Below are 16,783 nucleotides of genomic sequence, written 5' to 3'. Positions count from 1 at the left end.
CTTGTTTAATATAAGAGATGTAATGGGTGCTAAGGAAACCCGAGGCGTAAGATGAATCTGTAGTTCGAAGCTGTCGTGAATGACTGCCATGAGGTTTATATAGCATTTGATACGGCTTTCGCCTAGATTATTAATTCGTCATTTCATCAAACTGTCGAAGAAATGCGAGAAAATTCTGGGGCTGTGCTGTAAGCAAGAAGAATTCACTGCCAAGGAACTCGGAAACTGATGTCTTTGAGGTAATGATTAGCGGCATCACTGATAGAATCCTTCAGTAATTTTAGACTGTTTAGCTCGTGAGAAACAAAACTATGCAATATTATCCTCTTTCTCCCGCTAGTAATCAATTCAAATTAAGTTTCGCAAATTGACACGAATTCGGTAACCACACCAAAGATTGTCCCTTTGGGTGCTCGTCCAGGCAACCCATGACGCCAAAGCACGATATTCCTGTTAAGGCAGAATTTGCGCCCGTAGGAGTATTACCTATTTTTATCAAGACACGACACTCATTCAAAATTGCTTGTCTCTATAGGGGCCCATCTATGATTGGCTTTCTCCAAAAGTCATGTTCAAAGTGATTCAGAGACGGCCTATCTAAGCAACACAGCGTCAGCAGAACGTTACGGTAGACGCCTTGTTGGTTGACTGTTAGCCATATCTAACCAGTAGCTTCCCTTGCTGTCTCAAAAAGACAATGCCGTTCTACACAGTGGATTGCAAAATATAATCATTTCTTTCGCCTGAAAATTGCCTTTAATGTCCTTTGGCAAGTCCATGAAATGGGAATACACAGTGAGCGGAAATCCACAGTTGGGGAAGCTCGAAATTTGTAGAAGTAAGACATTAAATTGCTGAGATTCTATGATACCACCGACCCTCCTCGGGCATTACACTCCTTTATCTGTTCATGAGATGTTCCAGCCGAAGATTAAAGTGAAAAAAGTATTCTCTTCTCAAGTAGGAGACCAACCTAGCAAGCTCTATAGATAGATTGATAGTTGTTAAAAAAAAAAGTACCATAATTTATGTGACAGTTGGTTTACTTACGCTGCGGCTGCTATTCCAGCCCGTTTTCTTCGATTATTTTCTGCGACTTCATAACCGTAGTCTCTAACATCATCCCGGTATCTTCTTCCATTACGGCCGATTCCCATGCGCCTAGGTGGCTCTATATACGGATTCGAAAGCTGTACAGGCTCGGGGGCCATCATTTCAGGTGCTGTGTTAGGCGGCACCTGTGCTTGGTCAGTCGCTTTGTTTTTCCTATGCTTTGAAAAGAGCAGAGGTAGCAAGAGGAGACACATGATTTCTGGGTCAAAACGATAATTTTCTATAAGTGAATGAATAATAGAGTCAACTTGAGTTTGACCTGATAAGCCGTTGGATACATGATCACTTTTATAACACAAATCATGGCTATCCCAGTGCTATACTAGTAATTGTGGACATAAATGGAAGAGTAATAAACTAGGCTGAGAGATGTAGATCATTGCCTTGAATGTGTTATTTTGCGAAACAAGCCCCGCCTGCATATATCTGAGCCACGTTCAACTTCATGGACGTTAAACAAGATCGACTTCAATTTATGTTTTGTTTTGGCATTAATTTACTGTAAATTGCTTGCCACTGGCCAGCATTCCTATCGATGTTAGCGCAGCTTCGTAGTACATACTAGGAACTGTCAAAGGCGGGGAAATTATTGGTCCTGTATATAGGAGTACAAGGCTGATACAGTAGGCTAACTAAATGATGACCTTATAGTATAATCAGGTGGTGTCTAAGCTCTATTGGGGTGTAAAAATGCGAGAACATATAAAGCGAAGCTTACGGTAAATAACATCCTATTGTACTCCATGTACAGGACTGCTCATAGACACAGGGCTGATTATACTCAGTGTCGTAAAATTGCTCCCAGGCTTATTCAAGAGGTAGACTTGGAACATAGAGTAGTCTAGCAGAGAGTTTCATGCTTATTGCCTATAAAATTTACGTGACGTTCAAGGCAGACAGACATCATTGCATGGATTTGAATAGACCATCACTACGTAACTGCTGTATGTAACTGTAGATATTGACAAAAAATAACCATAGAAGAGTCCTTCTCGAATTAGAGGACGACTATAAAGCATGCCATACCGGTTAGCTCTACTAGGTAGGCATCTGATGACCGTTGTGCTTGTAGCGTCATTGAGTTACTAAAGAGCGTGCTTCGGTAGGCGTTTTGTTTACATAAGGGTTTATATGGGTATGATTTGACGACAGAAGAGACTGTATGAAATAACATCTATTAAAAAACAAGTCGATAAAAAGTCTATTAGCCCTTAATCGGTTATATGACTTATTCAAATCGCCGGCTTCGACAACAACACGTTGAAGGCGGCACTGTCATAACACAAAAGAAAATCAATAAATAAAATTTAACCCACAGTCTTTTCCAAGGGCTTAAAACTCCGCCACGTATCAGGTAAACATTTGGTACATGTAGTTTATGCCATGAGAACAGCATGCACAGCCGCTCCTCCTGCAGCCGCCGCCCACACAGGCCAGGCCGCAGCCGTAATCACGCTTCCGGCAGCTTCGTGAGTCGGTGATGCGGAGTTTACGGATCCATCAGAAGTTGGGTGGCTGTTCATTGTCCTTGTGGCGCTTGCAACTCTGTCAGAAAAGTCTCCTGCTGTAGCTGGGACCGCCGTGACACAGGACGAGGTCGGGTCAGCCGACGAGCAATCTGCCGCATCGCCGATGCATATGTGGTCTCTTTTGTTGACCTCTTTGCTGTGTTTGTCACCCCCTACACAGCAATATTCGGTGCCGTCGGCGTGCAGAGAAGTCCCAGGGCAACAAACGTCGAAGCTCCCCCCGGGTAAGACAAAACCGGACATGTGAACACTTCCGGAAGGACAGTCATCTCTTCTCTAGTATGCTGTCAGCGAAATTCGACTCTGCAGTTCATTCTTAGTCGGCATGGATAGATGGAAACTGACGTCGAGGAGGGAGCTCGCCGCTACCGTATTGGCAAATACGAAGCCTGTGAAAAGCAGTCCTGTCCGCATTGTAATCGGAGAAGCCGGCGGAGAAACAAAGACGATGCTGTATAGGAGACGCTGAGGCTGCGAAGAAGATATTCACGTTGTCAACTTTGAGTGAGTGCTCATTGTTTCCCCCTCTCTTGAAAGGCAAGGACAATGCCATATTTATATCTGATTTCGTCTTTATCACCCTTCATTTCGTCCAGGCATCTGAATATCAGTATTATGTACATGTCCTATACCATAGTTGTTTATGATCCCTGCAGTTGCTGACCAGCTCAAGCGCAAGGCGGGTAAGACTGGGCCGGCCATGAAGTCTAGGCCGCATTTGTGCCAGAATGCGAGCGCCCCAACTTCGCGGTAGTGGAGAGCCCTGTAAGCCGGAGCAAAAAGGGAGCTAGACGTGCCGAGCTGAGCCTCTCGGTGTAATCGACGCTGAGCTGGGATCTTGTGGCCATTTGCGGGAGCGAAGGGAATGAGATGGGTGTATACCGTCGACACCTCGAGCTCAACCTGAACCTGTTCTATGTACAGATTTGCAAATGCGCCGTAGAGGAAACTGGGAGAATCTCTATAGCTATAGATGGTTGATTTCCCGACTCAAATAGGTATATCTAATGCTTAACCTGCGGAACAAACATATGTCTATATCTACGGCATAGGTAATATTGAGTGAGCAGCAGTGGGGAGGCTTGAGTTATCCTCCACTTGGACAAGATCGCCCTTGTCCCTTCATAACTGACACGACAAATCAACGCCAATCATATCAACTATGCCTCGATCCAAGTTGCCACCCGTCTTCAACCCTCGTCGTCGTTCCTCAGCCTTGCATTTGACCAACAAAGAGTTTCTGCTGGTGTTATGTGTCCCGGATCTGCGAGCACTTGACAGCCAGCTACTACATCACCAGCGGCTTGAGTGCAAAGGCACCGCAGAAGACGGACGCAATGGTTGGAGCGCAGCGAAGCAACCGGTGTGAGACGTGCCGCCGGAGAAAGATCAAGGTAAGCCGGGAAAAGCCCATAAATGCGACATCGCGACCACTTACGCTGCCCGCAGTGCGATGAAGCCTGGCCGGTCTGCGGGCAATGCAAGGCCAAGAACCGCATGTGCCCTGCGAGACCCGCGCTCAAGGTGCTCGACGATGGTCTAAAGATTCTTCGCCGACACGGAGCCACTGCAAATCTTCCAGGCGATTCATATGCCGGAAGCAATCTCTCTTTGCTCGACACTTCTCAGCTCGCGTCTCTGCCGGGCTATAAGTCGCACAACTCCCGTCATTCCCGCATGCACGACTCGGTGCCTCTTTCGCCGTCGGAGCAGCTCTGCCTTACCTTCATCGACTCACTACAGCTCAACAACTTCTCGTACAGCCTCAGAGTGCTCGAGGAATTCGTTTGGGAGGTGCCCAGGTACCTCGGGAACAGCAAGGCCTTGGATGGTGCAATAACATGCGTGCTCGCATCGCAGAAGCAGTTGCTCCTAAACGGCGACGACGGCTTGACGATCAACGCGCAGCTGTATAACCGTGCGCTGCTGAGCCTGCGGACTGCCCTTGCTGGTCCGCACTCGTGTTGCTCTTCTGACACCTTGGCGGCAACGGTCATGATGCACCGGATCGAGGTTAGTATAAGCACACCTTATCCCAGGCCAGGCGCAACGGCGCAGTCTCTCAACAATGTATCAGTTTCTGAAACATTGACAGGCCCTATTCGGTACTCTGCCCAACTCGAATATCAAAGTCCATGCTGCCGGGTTAGCTGCTCTACATCAGAAGAGGGGTCCTCCGGATCCAGACGATAAACTGGCGTTTCAAGCCACGGTGGACAGCCATCTTTCCGTTGTAAGTGGGCAATTCTTGTCAAGACAGATCTGTCGTGTATATCCTAAAATCATCATTCAGATTCAGTTTGCTCTTTCTCAACGCAAGGACTGCTTCTTGGCCTCCGACGCCTGGGCAGCGGTGCTCGACAGACCAAACGGACGCACAAATGTCCAGATGGTCTACTACCGCCTAGTGAGACTGATGACCGTATGGCCCACGCTGGCTAGGGAAAACTTTCAAATTCGGGCAGGAGATTCGGCGGTTAATCCTCTTATTCCGTTGAGGAGGGCGCGGGATGTTCTTAACAAACTCTCTCGAATTGATCACGACATGGGCGGCGTCATCTTTCGCCAGAGCAAAATAACCACCAAACCGTCCGCAACTACAGATGGGCTTGTTCAGATGATGTTTGAAGTGGAGGACCCTCTGGCAGCTATGCTGCTGTGTCATCTCGCTACGTTTAGCATTATTGTACACCGCATAGCCCTGTCGATAATGCAAAATACGGCTTGTGAAAACGAAGAGCTGGGAGGGTTTGAAGATCGGATCCTGTATCAGAGCCGCCGCATCTGGATGCTCCTCGATTATAGTCGTTCCAACAAGCCACTGGGCTTACCCATTATGACAGTGGCTCTCTTGTTCACGTATGAGCCAGCCAAGGATCCGGCAGCGCGCAGAGCGATTGTTGCGGCGTTGAACGACCTGGATTGTGGCCGGCTTGGAAACATGCCGTGGTGCGCCGAGAGGATTGGCCGCGCGACGGCAGCACTTTTAGGCGAGTAATTTCATGCTCCTTGTACATCTTGGACTATTGGACTCGGCCCTACATTGCCGCTGATTTAATCATCACCACCGTTTCGAAATCTTGGCCGTCGATTAACTCATTGTCGTCTCCTAGAGGCATCTAAAAATAGGTAATTTGACTGAAACTAGTTTCTCCGCTGGCTATGCAGAGTCGGGGTTATCAACTTTTCTGCTTTATTCCTGTGCAGATAAACGGTATTAGGCATCAAAAGATATATACATATTGTGGTCTAATCTAGAACGAATCTGTCTTCCTGATGAAAGGAACTATAGACTTTGGCGTTGCAAACGGATTGTGCTTGCATTGCGTCGCGTTTTACGTGCATTGCATTGGAGTGGATGAGCTGATATCTTCGGTCTGATGTCTCCGTCACAGTACAAAGAGGTCAGGTTGGAAGATGAAATCAAGCTTGCATTCTCAGGTTGCTATGTGACATCGTAAGTAGCTAATATATGTTAACTAATTAATCACCAACACATTGGGCACAATTCCTAAATAACTCTATCCATGTCGGATGGCAGAGGTGTCCATTTTGTGTCAGGGAATGGGAACATGCGGGCAAGGCAAGCTACTTATCCGCAGGCTATGGCTTGTTTGAGTTGCCAGCACGAGGTAGCTTCATCAGCGGCTCCGGCGATCAAAGATACTGTCCGTTCTTCACGCGATACAAAGGTATATGCGGTTTTATATTCAGACAGGGGACCATGATGATGGTGCACCTTGAATGAGCTGCGCGTTCATGTAGCTTTTTACATCTTCTGCTACATTGCGAAGGGATGGTGGGAACGTCGAGATGCGATTCCAGAGAGCAGGTGGGTATTGGACAATTGAGCTTGAGACGTAGGAATGATGGATAAGGCTAGGTTCAAGGCAAGAGAATGACGAGAAGATTGGTAATTAGTACCTTGCAGATGTGTTTCTACCAAAGCAGGAGACTGTCTTGCTTTCCTCCGAAACAACACATACAGCTCACTTCCTGGTCAGATTGTGTAGCCTCGGCGTTTGTAGCAGCTGCTTTATAGGCCGAGTTGGTGGTTGCCATGCGCCCAGGCTTCTCTACATTTATCCTCCTTATCAGATCATAACTGAGCTCTTCTGTGGATAGGGTCATGGGCAAGAAGTCAACCGCCGGATAAGACACGCAGCGACTCTCCGGCTTCGTTCGATACAGGTAGCACGTTCTGATTGCTGTCGAACCAGTCCGCTATATGAGAGGCATTGGACGGAGTCTACCTGTCCTTGTGTTCCTTATGAGCGATGGAGAAACAAAGCTAGCGTTGTTGCGCAGCGCGAAGCGTCGCTATTGCGTGTCTCCCGAAGCAAGAAGCCATCGCCTCAGGAGTCTGCCGCGATAAGAACGGTCTGCTTTTGCATAAGAGTTTGAGGAAGTATTATCAGCAGTGGCACCCCAGGCGTCATCAGTGCAGGGAACTGAGCCTAGATTGTTCTTCTTGTTCATTTCGTCTTTCGTTCGTGGTCCCATCGTGATCCTTCACAAGTTATATTAGTTGCTTGTTTATGATTTGAAATTCCTAGCAGTAACCGTCGCAATATATCGCCCTGAAGCTGGACTAGGTAATCAACGATGACGTCCTTTGATCGAAATCCGATTATGCGTATATATCTTCTTGCAAATCATTCGGACATTCTTCAGCCCCTGTCCATCTTCCAATAGCCTCATGCTCACCGCCGGTCGCCCTGCACCGGAAGAAATGCCGTCAACTGGTAATACTGGCTCAGAGAAATCCAGAAATTCCTTCTTGATTGTGGAAAAAATCCTGATATCCACCAATTGGCTTGGGAGCTGGCTTAAACTCGTAAGGTTATGTTGAAATGATATGGCGATGGCATTCAGTACAAATTGGAATATAGGTGCTCCCCGCTACCTATTTCTATCCGTGTCCCGTTTCTCGTTCGATATAAAGCCCCAAATAGCTTTCGCTAGGCTGCGTCCAGATAGGCATCTAGCTGAATTGTCGCAAGTCCAGCTTCCAGGTATGTGATGAATTCGCTATCGGCGGTTTTTTCTAAGAAGCTCTTCAGAGTACCGTTGTTATCCTATAAGCCATATTATTAGCATCTGACTGCAATATGCTGTCGTAAATGGTTGAGAGCTGGCCCCTGTGACGCGGGAACGATCTTGTCCCGGGAAGGTAAAAGATGACTTACGATGATGATAGATGGCCATTACTCCATCGGGACTCTAAATATCTCTTGCGTACTCTGTTTTCGGTATGATACTCTCGCAAGTGTGCCTGGCGTAACCCAGCGCCCGTCAATAGACCTATCCTGTCTGGGATACAGCCAGCATTAAATCAGGTGACGAGAGAGAGAGGTTGTATGTGTTGGTAGACAAGAACAACACTGTTGTGATATGCTATCCAAATTCCAACAATGATTCCCGCACGTGTAGCACTTCCGGGGCACGCCACACCATTGATAGGCATATCCAATCTGTAAACCATGATTGATTGCGACACATCAGCAACTACGTATCGATTAATGAATGTTGAGAGTCTCACCATGTGATAAACAATAGTGCCATCGTTCGAGATGATAGTGTCAACGCTCCAGGTCATAGCATCTTTCCATTGGCATTTCTTAGGCAGCTTGAGGTTGATTGAAGTCTTTGGCGATGTAGAAATTTGGCACCTTATCGCAAGTCGTGAGACGTACCTCGCGAGGGCTACAAAAGAAAGGAGGGAAAGAAGAAAAAAAAACAAGATGAAGAGACTACAGGAGTTTTTATACGTGACCATGCCCATATCTGCCCTCATGGTCACGCGGTAGCACAAGGGCCGGTATCACGGGTAGATGCATGGCTATATCTACTCTCCACATGACTTGGGATAGGAAATACAAACAGGAATCTGGCAGAGAGAGACACGATAAAGAAGACTATTGAAGAAATAAGGCTCAATATCTACCTGTTGACTTCACTTGTCTTCGATGAAAAGTGCGAGTATACCTGAGCCGAATATACGAATCTCTCTTGGATGAGCCACATGAAATATCCACATACATTCATATACAATTCAACAGCCTACCTTGTGTTACGGTCCCTCATGCATTATCAGGCGCCTTGACCGCCTTTGCAATCAGCAGCTCAAGAATAGCATGTGCGACCTCAACAGCCGCAATTGCAGTAATCTCGCCGTTGTCGTCATATGCTGGTGCTACTTCCACTACATCACCACCAATGATGTTCAAACCTTCCAGCCCAGCTAGAATGGTGAGCAGCTCGCGGGTGCTCCAGCCGCCCGGCTCTGGAGTGCCAGTTGCTATACATCCAAAATCCCTCCATCAGCAATCAGAGTCTACAGTTGGGATACATATCCCAGGAAAATGAAAAGGCTTACCGGGTGCAAACGCCAAGTCCAATACATCGATGTCAACGCTGATATAAGTACTGGTATCACCAACCCGTTCTCGTATTCTATCAATTATGGCCCGGGTTCCATTCGTGTCAATCTCCCGAGCCGTGATAATCTCAAACCCGCATCGCACATCGTTTCGGATATCGGCTTTTCGACGCGTCAAGGGAGCGCGGATACCAGCATGGATTGAGGAATTGAGAATAAGTCCCTGTGAAGGAAATGTCAACATCGTCGGTATGACGGTCATAAAAAAACGTACTTCTTCATGAGCTATGTGTAAAAATGTGCCATGATTTAGACCTCTAGACAAATATTAGTAAAATTGGTATACCAGGCTCACATTACACCTTACGCATAATCCGATATGCCACCCCCTTTGTCAAAGTTAGTACGAGATTATCTATTTATTAATTGGGCTAAAGGGCACTCCATACCTAGAACCGCTGGGTCCCACGTATCTGTGTCCAAAGTTAGCAAACCAGTCAATCATCGCCGAGGAGAGCCTTGATCTCACCGATATGGCTGTCAAAGTGAATCACTGAAACTGGTCCCCATCGCTTATGCGTGGAGCGCAACGCAGAGAGAGTCGTTGTGTGGTCCCCTCCCAAGGTTATAATTCTTGGAATGGTTGATTCATCGGGGTGGGCAGTTGATCGGCCAGAGATGATCCTGTGAGCCTGATCAAGTGTCTTGAGTGCAGCACGGTTGTCAAGCCAGGTCAACGGGGCATCAAAACAGTCAACAACCCGGGCCCAGTCATGGACGGGATCACGACCTAATTGTAAATGGTGAGCAGCCTATATAGACAAGATTGTTTAATAAAGACTCCTCACCCGTGTAGATGCTATATCCATATGCCTTACGCTGGCTGGCACTTCGGATAGCATTTGGCCCAAATCTCGCGCCCGGCCTTGCAGTAACGGCCTGGGCCCAATTAGTTAGTCCAAGACAACATTCAGAGATAGTCTGAGGCTGGCCTATACGAACAGTATCAAACGGTGCGCCCAAAATGGCAATGTCAAAAGGTTTCGAAGAGGCGTCTTCGACAAAGCAGTTTTCATATGGGACATGTGCGTAAGTGCCTGTGCCAGAGAAGTCATACGTCGACAAGTCAATCTCGTCAACGGCAGTGTCGGTGTGAGCCCAGAAGGGGATCTGGTTACCACCATACGCCGCGAATTGATGAGCGTAGACGCTCGCAGGCACTATAAGCAGCGCTGTAGATGAGATCCAGCGAATCATTTTGAATTTAGCATGTAGTGTTTAAGGGATTATGATCGCAAGTATCTTTTAAATAGGTAAGTAAATAAGTTATGATGGAGGGGTACGGTGCCTAGAGTACGATGGCACTTACACTATTATTGCCGGATTGAGGGAACTACATGACGCTAAAGCGACCATCGACTTTCTGCTGCTACTTCAGTCCTAGCGGACGGTCATGGAGCGAGTGCTTTTCCGGATCAGCTGTTTAAGCTTGTTGCTTGAGTATAGCATTTATCTAAGAGATGACCCAAATTTTAAAGTGAGTGATGGATGTCAAACACAAGACGAAGACACTCTCAGCTATGCAAGTCAGATTGTCAGTGGCGGTCGTCCAGCGGCCATTGATGGCGGCTTGAATGCGAAAGCAAATTACATCTCTTTGCAGGAAGCAACCATATCATGGTTTAACGGTTCCGTGAGCCTATTCATTTATTTTGCGTTATAGGACAGCTTTATTATAGTTCAGAATCCTGCATCCTGGCCGCGATTGCAGCTCAAATTACAGTTACCAACAAGTGGGCAAGGAATACATTGATATTGTAATTTTCCTCAACAGTCAAGTATCAATTCAAGTGCTAGCTATTATGGTCCAACGGTTAAGACATCAGTTTGTGGTATTACTACAAACCACTGAAGACCGAGGTTCGACTCCTCGTAATGGCACTTTTTTTGCGCTTTTTTGGTATTGTTTCGTCATGAATCATGAATTTAACTTTTGAGCATGGCGTTGTCGGCGGTCTCTAGTAGTGGCTGTTGTGGATCCCACTGTAAATAAGGTACTAAAAAGTCTGGCATGCATGCATGTGGACATCGAGGACCTTTAAACCGTGTAAGGTCGATTTTGGGGAGGATTCTTCGCTCCCAACGGCCAAACAGATAGTCGGATGATATCTTAAGCTTATTGAAGCACTAAAAACCCGTGGCTTTCCTGGAGAAAGCAGCATTCCCCCCCCCCCCCCCCCTTTTTTTTTCTTTTCTTTTTTTTTTCTTTCAAAGTCTATGAGCCCATGAAAGGTCTAATCCTCAAAGTCCAGTCGTGGTTTGGTGGATCATCTAAGCTTCATTTGGTTGACAACCCTGTGTCCCACCCCAAGCGCTCACAGATGGTATATACTATATGTAGATGTGTTGAGCCGTTGTCTAACCCTTTCTATTTTGGTCCAGCTCGGCCAGAGAACCAATGTAGCTAGCTATGAACGATATTGATTGGACATTCTATTGCTGTGTGGTGTTGAAGCCATGCCAGCCGCGCCTTGGCCAAGGTACAATGCGCCGCAAACGATCACAGTATTGGTGCCGCATGGAAAAGATTGGGGTGTCGAATTATTAACGATTGGATTTGATACCTCGGTAACACCTCATTCACGGCGATATCTATTATGTTGAGTTAACTACTTGCCTGGTACTTTCTCTCAGCGGGGTTTTCACAATCTTTACAACTTCTCCCAACATGAAATAGTTTGCTCCTTGAGATATTGGCATCGCGCATTAAGTTTGAGATATCTCTTATTTGAGCTTAAGCGGTGGACCAGCGCTACTGCGAGGCTGGAGTATCAGCTTTGGCTTCTACATCAGGCATATATAGTAGACCACCCCAGGCGTCCCATCTCCCATAAGCTCTCAGGTAAAGTTCTTGGTGGCAAGTCAAGGATTAAAGGTACTGATGAATGACAGTCTGGGGAGTAGATATTTACATCGATATTGCGAGCCCTATTTAAATCTTCTATGCAGTCCTCAAAAATTCTGCTTTAATCACGTGCGTTTGCGTGTTGCCAAAACATTGAACTCTTGTGGGCATAAAGGATGTCATCTTGTACAGCGGTGGGCTCTACAAAAGTCACCGCAGAACAACGCACTCAGTTTTGTTTCAACTACCGGCTGCCATACAATTCCCAAGGGTTTTTAAAGGATATATCACTGATTTTCAGAGTCATATATGTTGAACAATGAACTGTTGTCACCAGCATGACGATGTCCGGGTGCACCGCAGACATAATCATCACCGTAGTCTTGTTATCCTCTTCGGACCATTGGGTGAGGAGGGCGTTATAGCGGGTGTTGACAGGACAGGATGTGGGTTAGTGTTCTCGACGACTCCCCAGAGTTCTGTATACCGAAACGCGATAGTCCATGCTGCTCTCCACTCAGCGTAGTTATCACCCTGGCTGATCAGCTAGGGGGGGCTGGATGGTTCAAGCTTGAAAGTGAAGTTATTGTTTAACATAATGTTGTTAGGTCAGGAGAGTTTAAGTAGTGCAGTTATAAACGTCGTTGTCAGCGATATATTAGGTTCTTGGATTTGTATCACCAACAGGAGATCAAGAATATTAAGTCAATAGGTCAGTGGAGCGGCCGAGCTTATAACCTGTTGAACAATAAATAAAGCATTATTATTGTTAACCTAAGTAGAAGACTAAGTAGAAGTTAGGAAGTTGATTAGGATTACTAAACCTATATAATACATGAATACGCCATGTCGACGTTGGTGCACTCCGATAGCAGTTTCCCTCAACAATATATCCATAAAATTATCATGGGCCGGACAGTCACAAGTTCGCGTGGCTGCAGAGAAGACTCCACGAATTCGGATAGCCACAAACACTGTACCAATTTGGATGGCTGCATGCGTTAGAAGTGGCTTCTATAGATCTATATCTATCTACTATTGCAACAATGGGGAAATATCCTTAAAGCCATTGTGAAAAAACCTATGATGAATCTGTTGCTGTTCAATTCCACTCACTAGCTAAAACGTCACCATGTTACGCCCTCAGCTAGTCTACAGGGCGCTTGTATGGATGACTGGATACAAAAAGTAGTATTGACGGATAATTCAACCTGGGGAAACAACATTAGCGGCTAACCAATCGAGACGGAGCAAATATTTGTTCTTACGGCGCACAGCCCTGCACTCGTTCCAAGTTTCGAGCTCTTGTAGCTATCTTGAGAGTTACACCGTATCATGGCCATTAGCGGCGTTACTAGATTTGAGGATTTATCGGATTACGGTGATGGCGATGGGGATATTCATCATGAAGCAAAAAGTGGAATCTGGAGCGAAGATGTTTATGCTCAGCCGCGAAGTTGGGCGGAAGGTATTCAAAGTGATGAAGAGCTCGGAAACGATGCCAAATCCAGTAACTAGAATCGTAGATATGGGGACATGGAGTAGAATTTTTAGTAACCTCTACCTTGATAGTATATATAACAATTTTTCTACTACTCCCACTGCATGTAAAAGCTTGGATAAGACATAATGGAACGAAATTTTTCGCAGCAGCTACTACCCTTCTATTAACAATAGATACCAATCTCGTGCTATTCGTGTTCCTATAAAACCCCCATAAACGCCAGCAATGCATAACTCCCCCCTTTGTTCCCAGTTCCTTGTGTAACCCTTCCACCCTTAGAGCCCCCCATTCTACGAAACGGCCGTAATTATATCTCATGCCAAGAATTTATCCACTCTCTTCTCAGTTCCGATCCGGTTTGATGCATCCGCCTCCAATAACACAAACAGAATGTTACCGCCTCCAACCGCATAAGCCACTGCCGATAAGCAACCGCACAAATTATGCACGATCAACTCCCAACTTCCTTCTTGGCCGGAGAGGACAGTCTCCCTGACAGTCAGGGCACCGCAGGCAGAGCGGCTTGGACCACACTTTCCTGCATCTGCAGACCCAAAGATCGCGCCCCGTCCGTGTAGTGAGACAGTCGAACGGAGCATGGATGCCTGTGTCCACGCCGCAAGAGATGCAGAACCGTCGAAGCATGATGAGTCTATCCGACCGCGGGTCCGGCTCTCGGTCACGGACGATGTGGCTGTGAATATCGACATAGACGGACTGGGGTTGCAGCATGTCAAAATGCTCTGGCGATCGCACACGGAAGCAAATGTAGCACTCAAAGTTTCCAGGCTTGTAGTCATGCCCCTTCTCACTAGGGCGATGCTGAGGGAAGTCTTTCGCCGCTCTCATGATAAACTGTGCTTTGTCTGCTGGATCGGCCATCCTCTGAGGGTCTATAATCCGATGAAAATATCGATTCATGGTGGACAGATGGATGAGGGCTTCGTAGTCCAGGTAGGAAAAGACAGTCTTTTGGACCTCTGGTGGTAGACGCTCGATCAGGGACGGCATGATTCGTAAATGCTGCCGATGGGGAAGGGCTTGTTGAGGTTGCGGGGAATGATACTGCCGTTGCTGTGGTTGTTGCTGCGGTTGTTGCTCTTGCCTTTGAGGCGGACTGTCATGTCGGTGTGCATGTGGGTGACTGAATTCACGTCGGTGCTGGTGCAGACGGCTCATTTGAGGCTGACTTTGATGATGGCGGTTGTGAGGTTGACTGTGGTGATGTTGATGGTTGCGGTAAGGATGATAGTGGTGGACGAATCGTGAGCCAGAAGACTCAATATTTGTGCTGTGAGCACTAGGAGCTCCCAGATTCGGAAGCATAATAGGCCTAGGAAGGACGATCATGGCGGACTAGGAGAGACTCGTCGACAAGATTGATCTCGATAATATCATGCAAGACAAGGCATGCAGACAAATATAAAGCTTGCAACCCCAGGGCGCCCGAAAGCTACTCCTGGCAAATTATCCTAGATCAAATCTAATAACAAGCACTTGACTACGGGAATCGCCGCCGCAAAGGTGGCATAACAGGAAGAGAGGGGGGTGTGGATGCGAGGACAAGGGCTGGGTTAGATGTATGTACCCAATGTGGTATCCCAAGCATTAGCCCACATGTTAGGATTGCATGGCAATTCCTCACAACCGTCGTTGGCCAGGTTTCATCTGCTCCGTACAGGCTGAGACAAACTCGTCTCGAATATGGGTGGAGGGCCATTTTGAGAAAGCATGGCAATGGAAACGAAGAAAGTGCTCGGGGAGAGAACGCTCCACCCGTGGAACACGATATCAACCTATCCGTATAAAGACTCCCTTCTACTCACTGCCACCATCTGCGGCCGAGCGAGATTCTCAGCCAGCAGGCGTGAATGCCCCCTCTCCTCGAATAACCACTGACATGGGACCGACAGTATGGTTAGCTAACTCGCTAGAGGGGGTACGAGAATCAGACAGTCGCCGACTGACAGATCCCGTAGCTTGGCCAAATCTGCAAGGATACCCTACGGTAGCTCGCCGGCACTGGCAGAGTTAGCAGGCAAAGGCAAGGGGGGAAGCAATATAGCATCACCTCATATGTGGGGATTAGGTATGAAGATGATGCTACTGCTGCCACTTTTCCGCATTGGCCGGCTCCAACTCCTAGACATTTCCATTTTGTCTCTTAGCTATCCACCAACCAACTCTCGCGTAAAAATGCGCCGTTACTCTTTGGGGAGCCCGGGCCATGAAATGCTACTCACTTCCGGTGCACCGCTCGCCGGGCCACTTCCCCGGCCTTGAAATCCCATCAAGCTCTTGGGTCATGTGTGCAAAATTAGAGTCTCAGAGGCCTAACAGCGAACCGTCCGGCCGGGTGAACCACATGGGGAGCATGTTATCATGAACCAGGGCATATAAGCCATGTGCGATCCTCGTGCGTGCCTAACCTTGGACATTTCAGCTGAAACGTCCAACAACAGTGCCACTAAATAATCGTAGTGGTAGCACTAGTAATAGTAGTACGTTGACTACTCTCTATGTGTTGGGAGCCTCGCAAATTAAACTCATTGACTCTCGAGCCTGCTGCTGCTGTGGTGGCGTTACATGCACTTGAAGCATACTATAAAGTACCGGGGAGCATAGGAACGCAGGTCAACGTTCACAACCCACCGACTAATACTTGCACTTGCGCTCGGTATTGTTGGCGCCCGCCGCCGTTTAGCGCACTCACGATCCACTTGCGGCTCTACAGGTCTCAAAGGGGTCGCTCTCAACGATGGCGGCAAACGCTGCTACTTTGCCAGTGCCATCGCGGCCAGCGCGGTGGCCGGGGAGGGCTGCTGCCATCCTAGCCCAACGGCGTCGGCCGCCCGTCTTCGCGACAATGGCTATCGCCCGACATATCCGCTGGTGACAGGCATTTTTGACCGATCCAAACAGCTGGGCCCTCAGTCCGAGCGGTTCATAGTTGCGTGGATCATCTAGGTATCCTTAGCGCTAAGCTTGGCTTGATGAAGATAGGGGACAAGACCCTATCCCTTGAGAAGAAGAAGGCACGTAGCCTGACAGACAGGGCATCTCGCGCGTCGATCGTTATTACGGGCGACTAGCGCTAGAGATCTCCCAATGAGCTCGGCTGAGAGGCGAGAGTCTAATTGAGCATAGGCAGAGTTACACTCATTATGGTAGAGGTACTTCATCCACTGCACGAGGCACTTGGCATGCACTTCCTATTGATCCAGTCAGCCGGTAACGGGGCGATGTGTTGTGATGTCTCAGGTGTCTCAAGAAACAAGTCTGTACCTAGCGGAATCGTGTCGTCTGTTCGTGAGATGAAGTGGTGGCAACGACATGCCATACAGCTACGA

At 47.5% G+C, this 16,783-nt stretch overlaps 4 protein-coding genes and 1 non-coding gene across 5 annotated transcripts; 2 read left to right on the top strand and 3 right to left on the bottom strand.

Moving 5' to 3' along the window:
* The first annotated feature begins 3,782 nt into the window (after window positions 1-3,782).
* Window positions 3,783-6,089, top strand: TrAFT101_005381 (uncharacterized protein). Its single transcript, XM_024905457.2, has 4 exons — window positions 3,783-4,036; window positions 4,092-4,655; window positions 4,738-4,875; window positions 4,936-6,089. The coding sequence occupies exons 1-4, from the start codon at window positions 3,980-3,982 to the stop codon at window positions 5,638-5,640; spliced, it is 1,464 nt and encodes a 487-aa protein (XP_024757424.1). The 5' UTR covers window positions 3,783-3,979; the 3' UTR covers window positions 5,641-6,089.
* Window positions 6,090-8,460: 2,371 nt separating this feature from the next.
* On the bottom strand, window positions 8,461-10,315 carry TrAFT101_005380 (uncharacterized protein). The gene is made up of 8 exons (XM_024911048.2): window positions 10,027-10,315; window positions 9,873-9,963; window positions 9,554-9,814; window positions 9,474-9,497; window positions 9,392-9,413; window positions 9,299-9,341; window positions 9,022-9,247; window positions 8,461-8,943 (listed from the first exon to the last, which is right to left on the bottom strand). The coding sequence occupies exons 1-8, from the start codon at window positions 10,279-10,281 to the stop codon at window positions 8,726-8,728; spliced, it is 1,140 nt and encodes a 379-aa protein (XP_024757425.2). The 5' UTR covers window positions 10,282-10,315; the 3' UTR covers window positions 8,461-8,725.
* Window positions 10,316-10,880: 565 nt separating this feature from the next.
* Window positions 10,881-10,965, top strand: TrAFT101_005379. Its single transcript has one exon. It is a non-coding gene; the product is annotated as a tRNA-His (tRNA).
* A 2,909-nt stretch (window positions 10,966-13,874) lies between these two features.
* TrAFT101_005378 (uncharacterized protein) lies at window positions 13,875-14,783 on the bottom strand (the record flags this gene model as incomplete). The annotated part of the gene is made up of 1 exon (XM_024908713.2): window positions 13,875-14,783. The coding sequence occupies one exon, from the start codon at window positions 14,781-14,783 to the stop codon at window positions 13,875-13,877; it is 909 nt and encodes a 302-aa protein (XP_024757426.2).
* A 753-nt stretch (window positions 14,784-15,536) lies between these two features.
* Window positions 15,537-16,262, bottom strand: TrAFT101_005377 (uncharacterized protein; the record flags this gene model as incomplete). Its single annotated transcript, XM_066127461.1, has 3 exons — window positions 15,537-15,575; window positions 15,677-15,728; window positions 16,147-16,262. The coding sequence occupies 3 exons, from the start codon at window positions 16,260-16,262 to the stop codon at window positions 15,537-15,539; spliced, it is 207 nt and encodes a 68-aa protein (XP_065983572.1).
* Window positions 16,263-16,783: the final 521 nt, after the last annotated feature.

Source organism: Trichoderma asperellum, chromosome 3 (genome assembly GCF_020647865.1).
Source record: "Trichoderma asperellum chromosome 3, complete sequence".
Lineage (NCBI taxonomy): Eukaryota > Fungi > Ascomycota > Sordariomycetes > Hypocreales > Hypocreaceae > Trichoderma > Trichoderma asperellum.
Note: the sequence above shows the minus strand (reverse complement) of the source record. Positions and strands in the feature narration are given on the sequence as shown.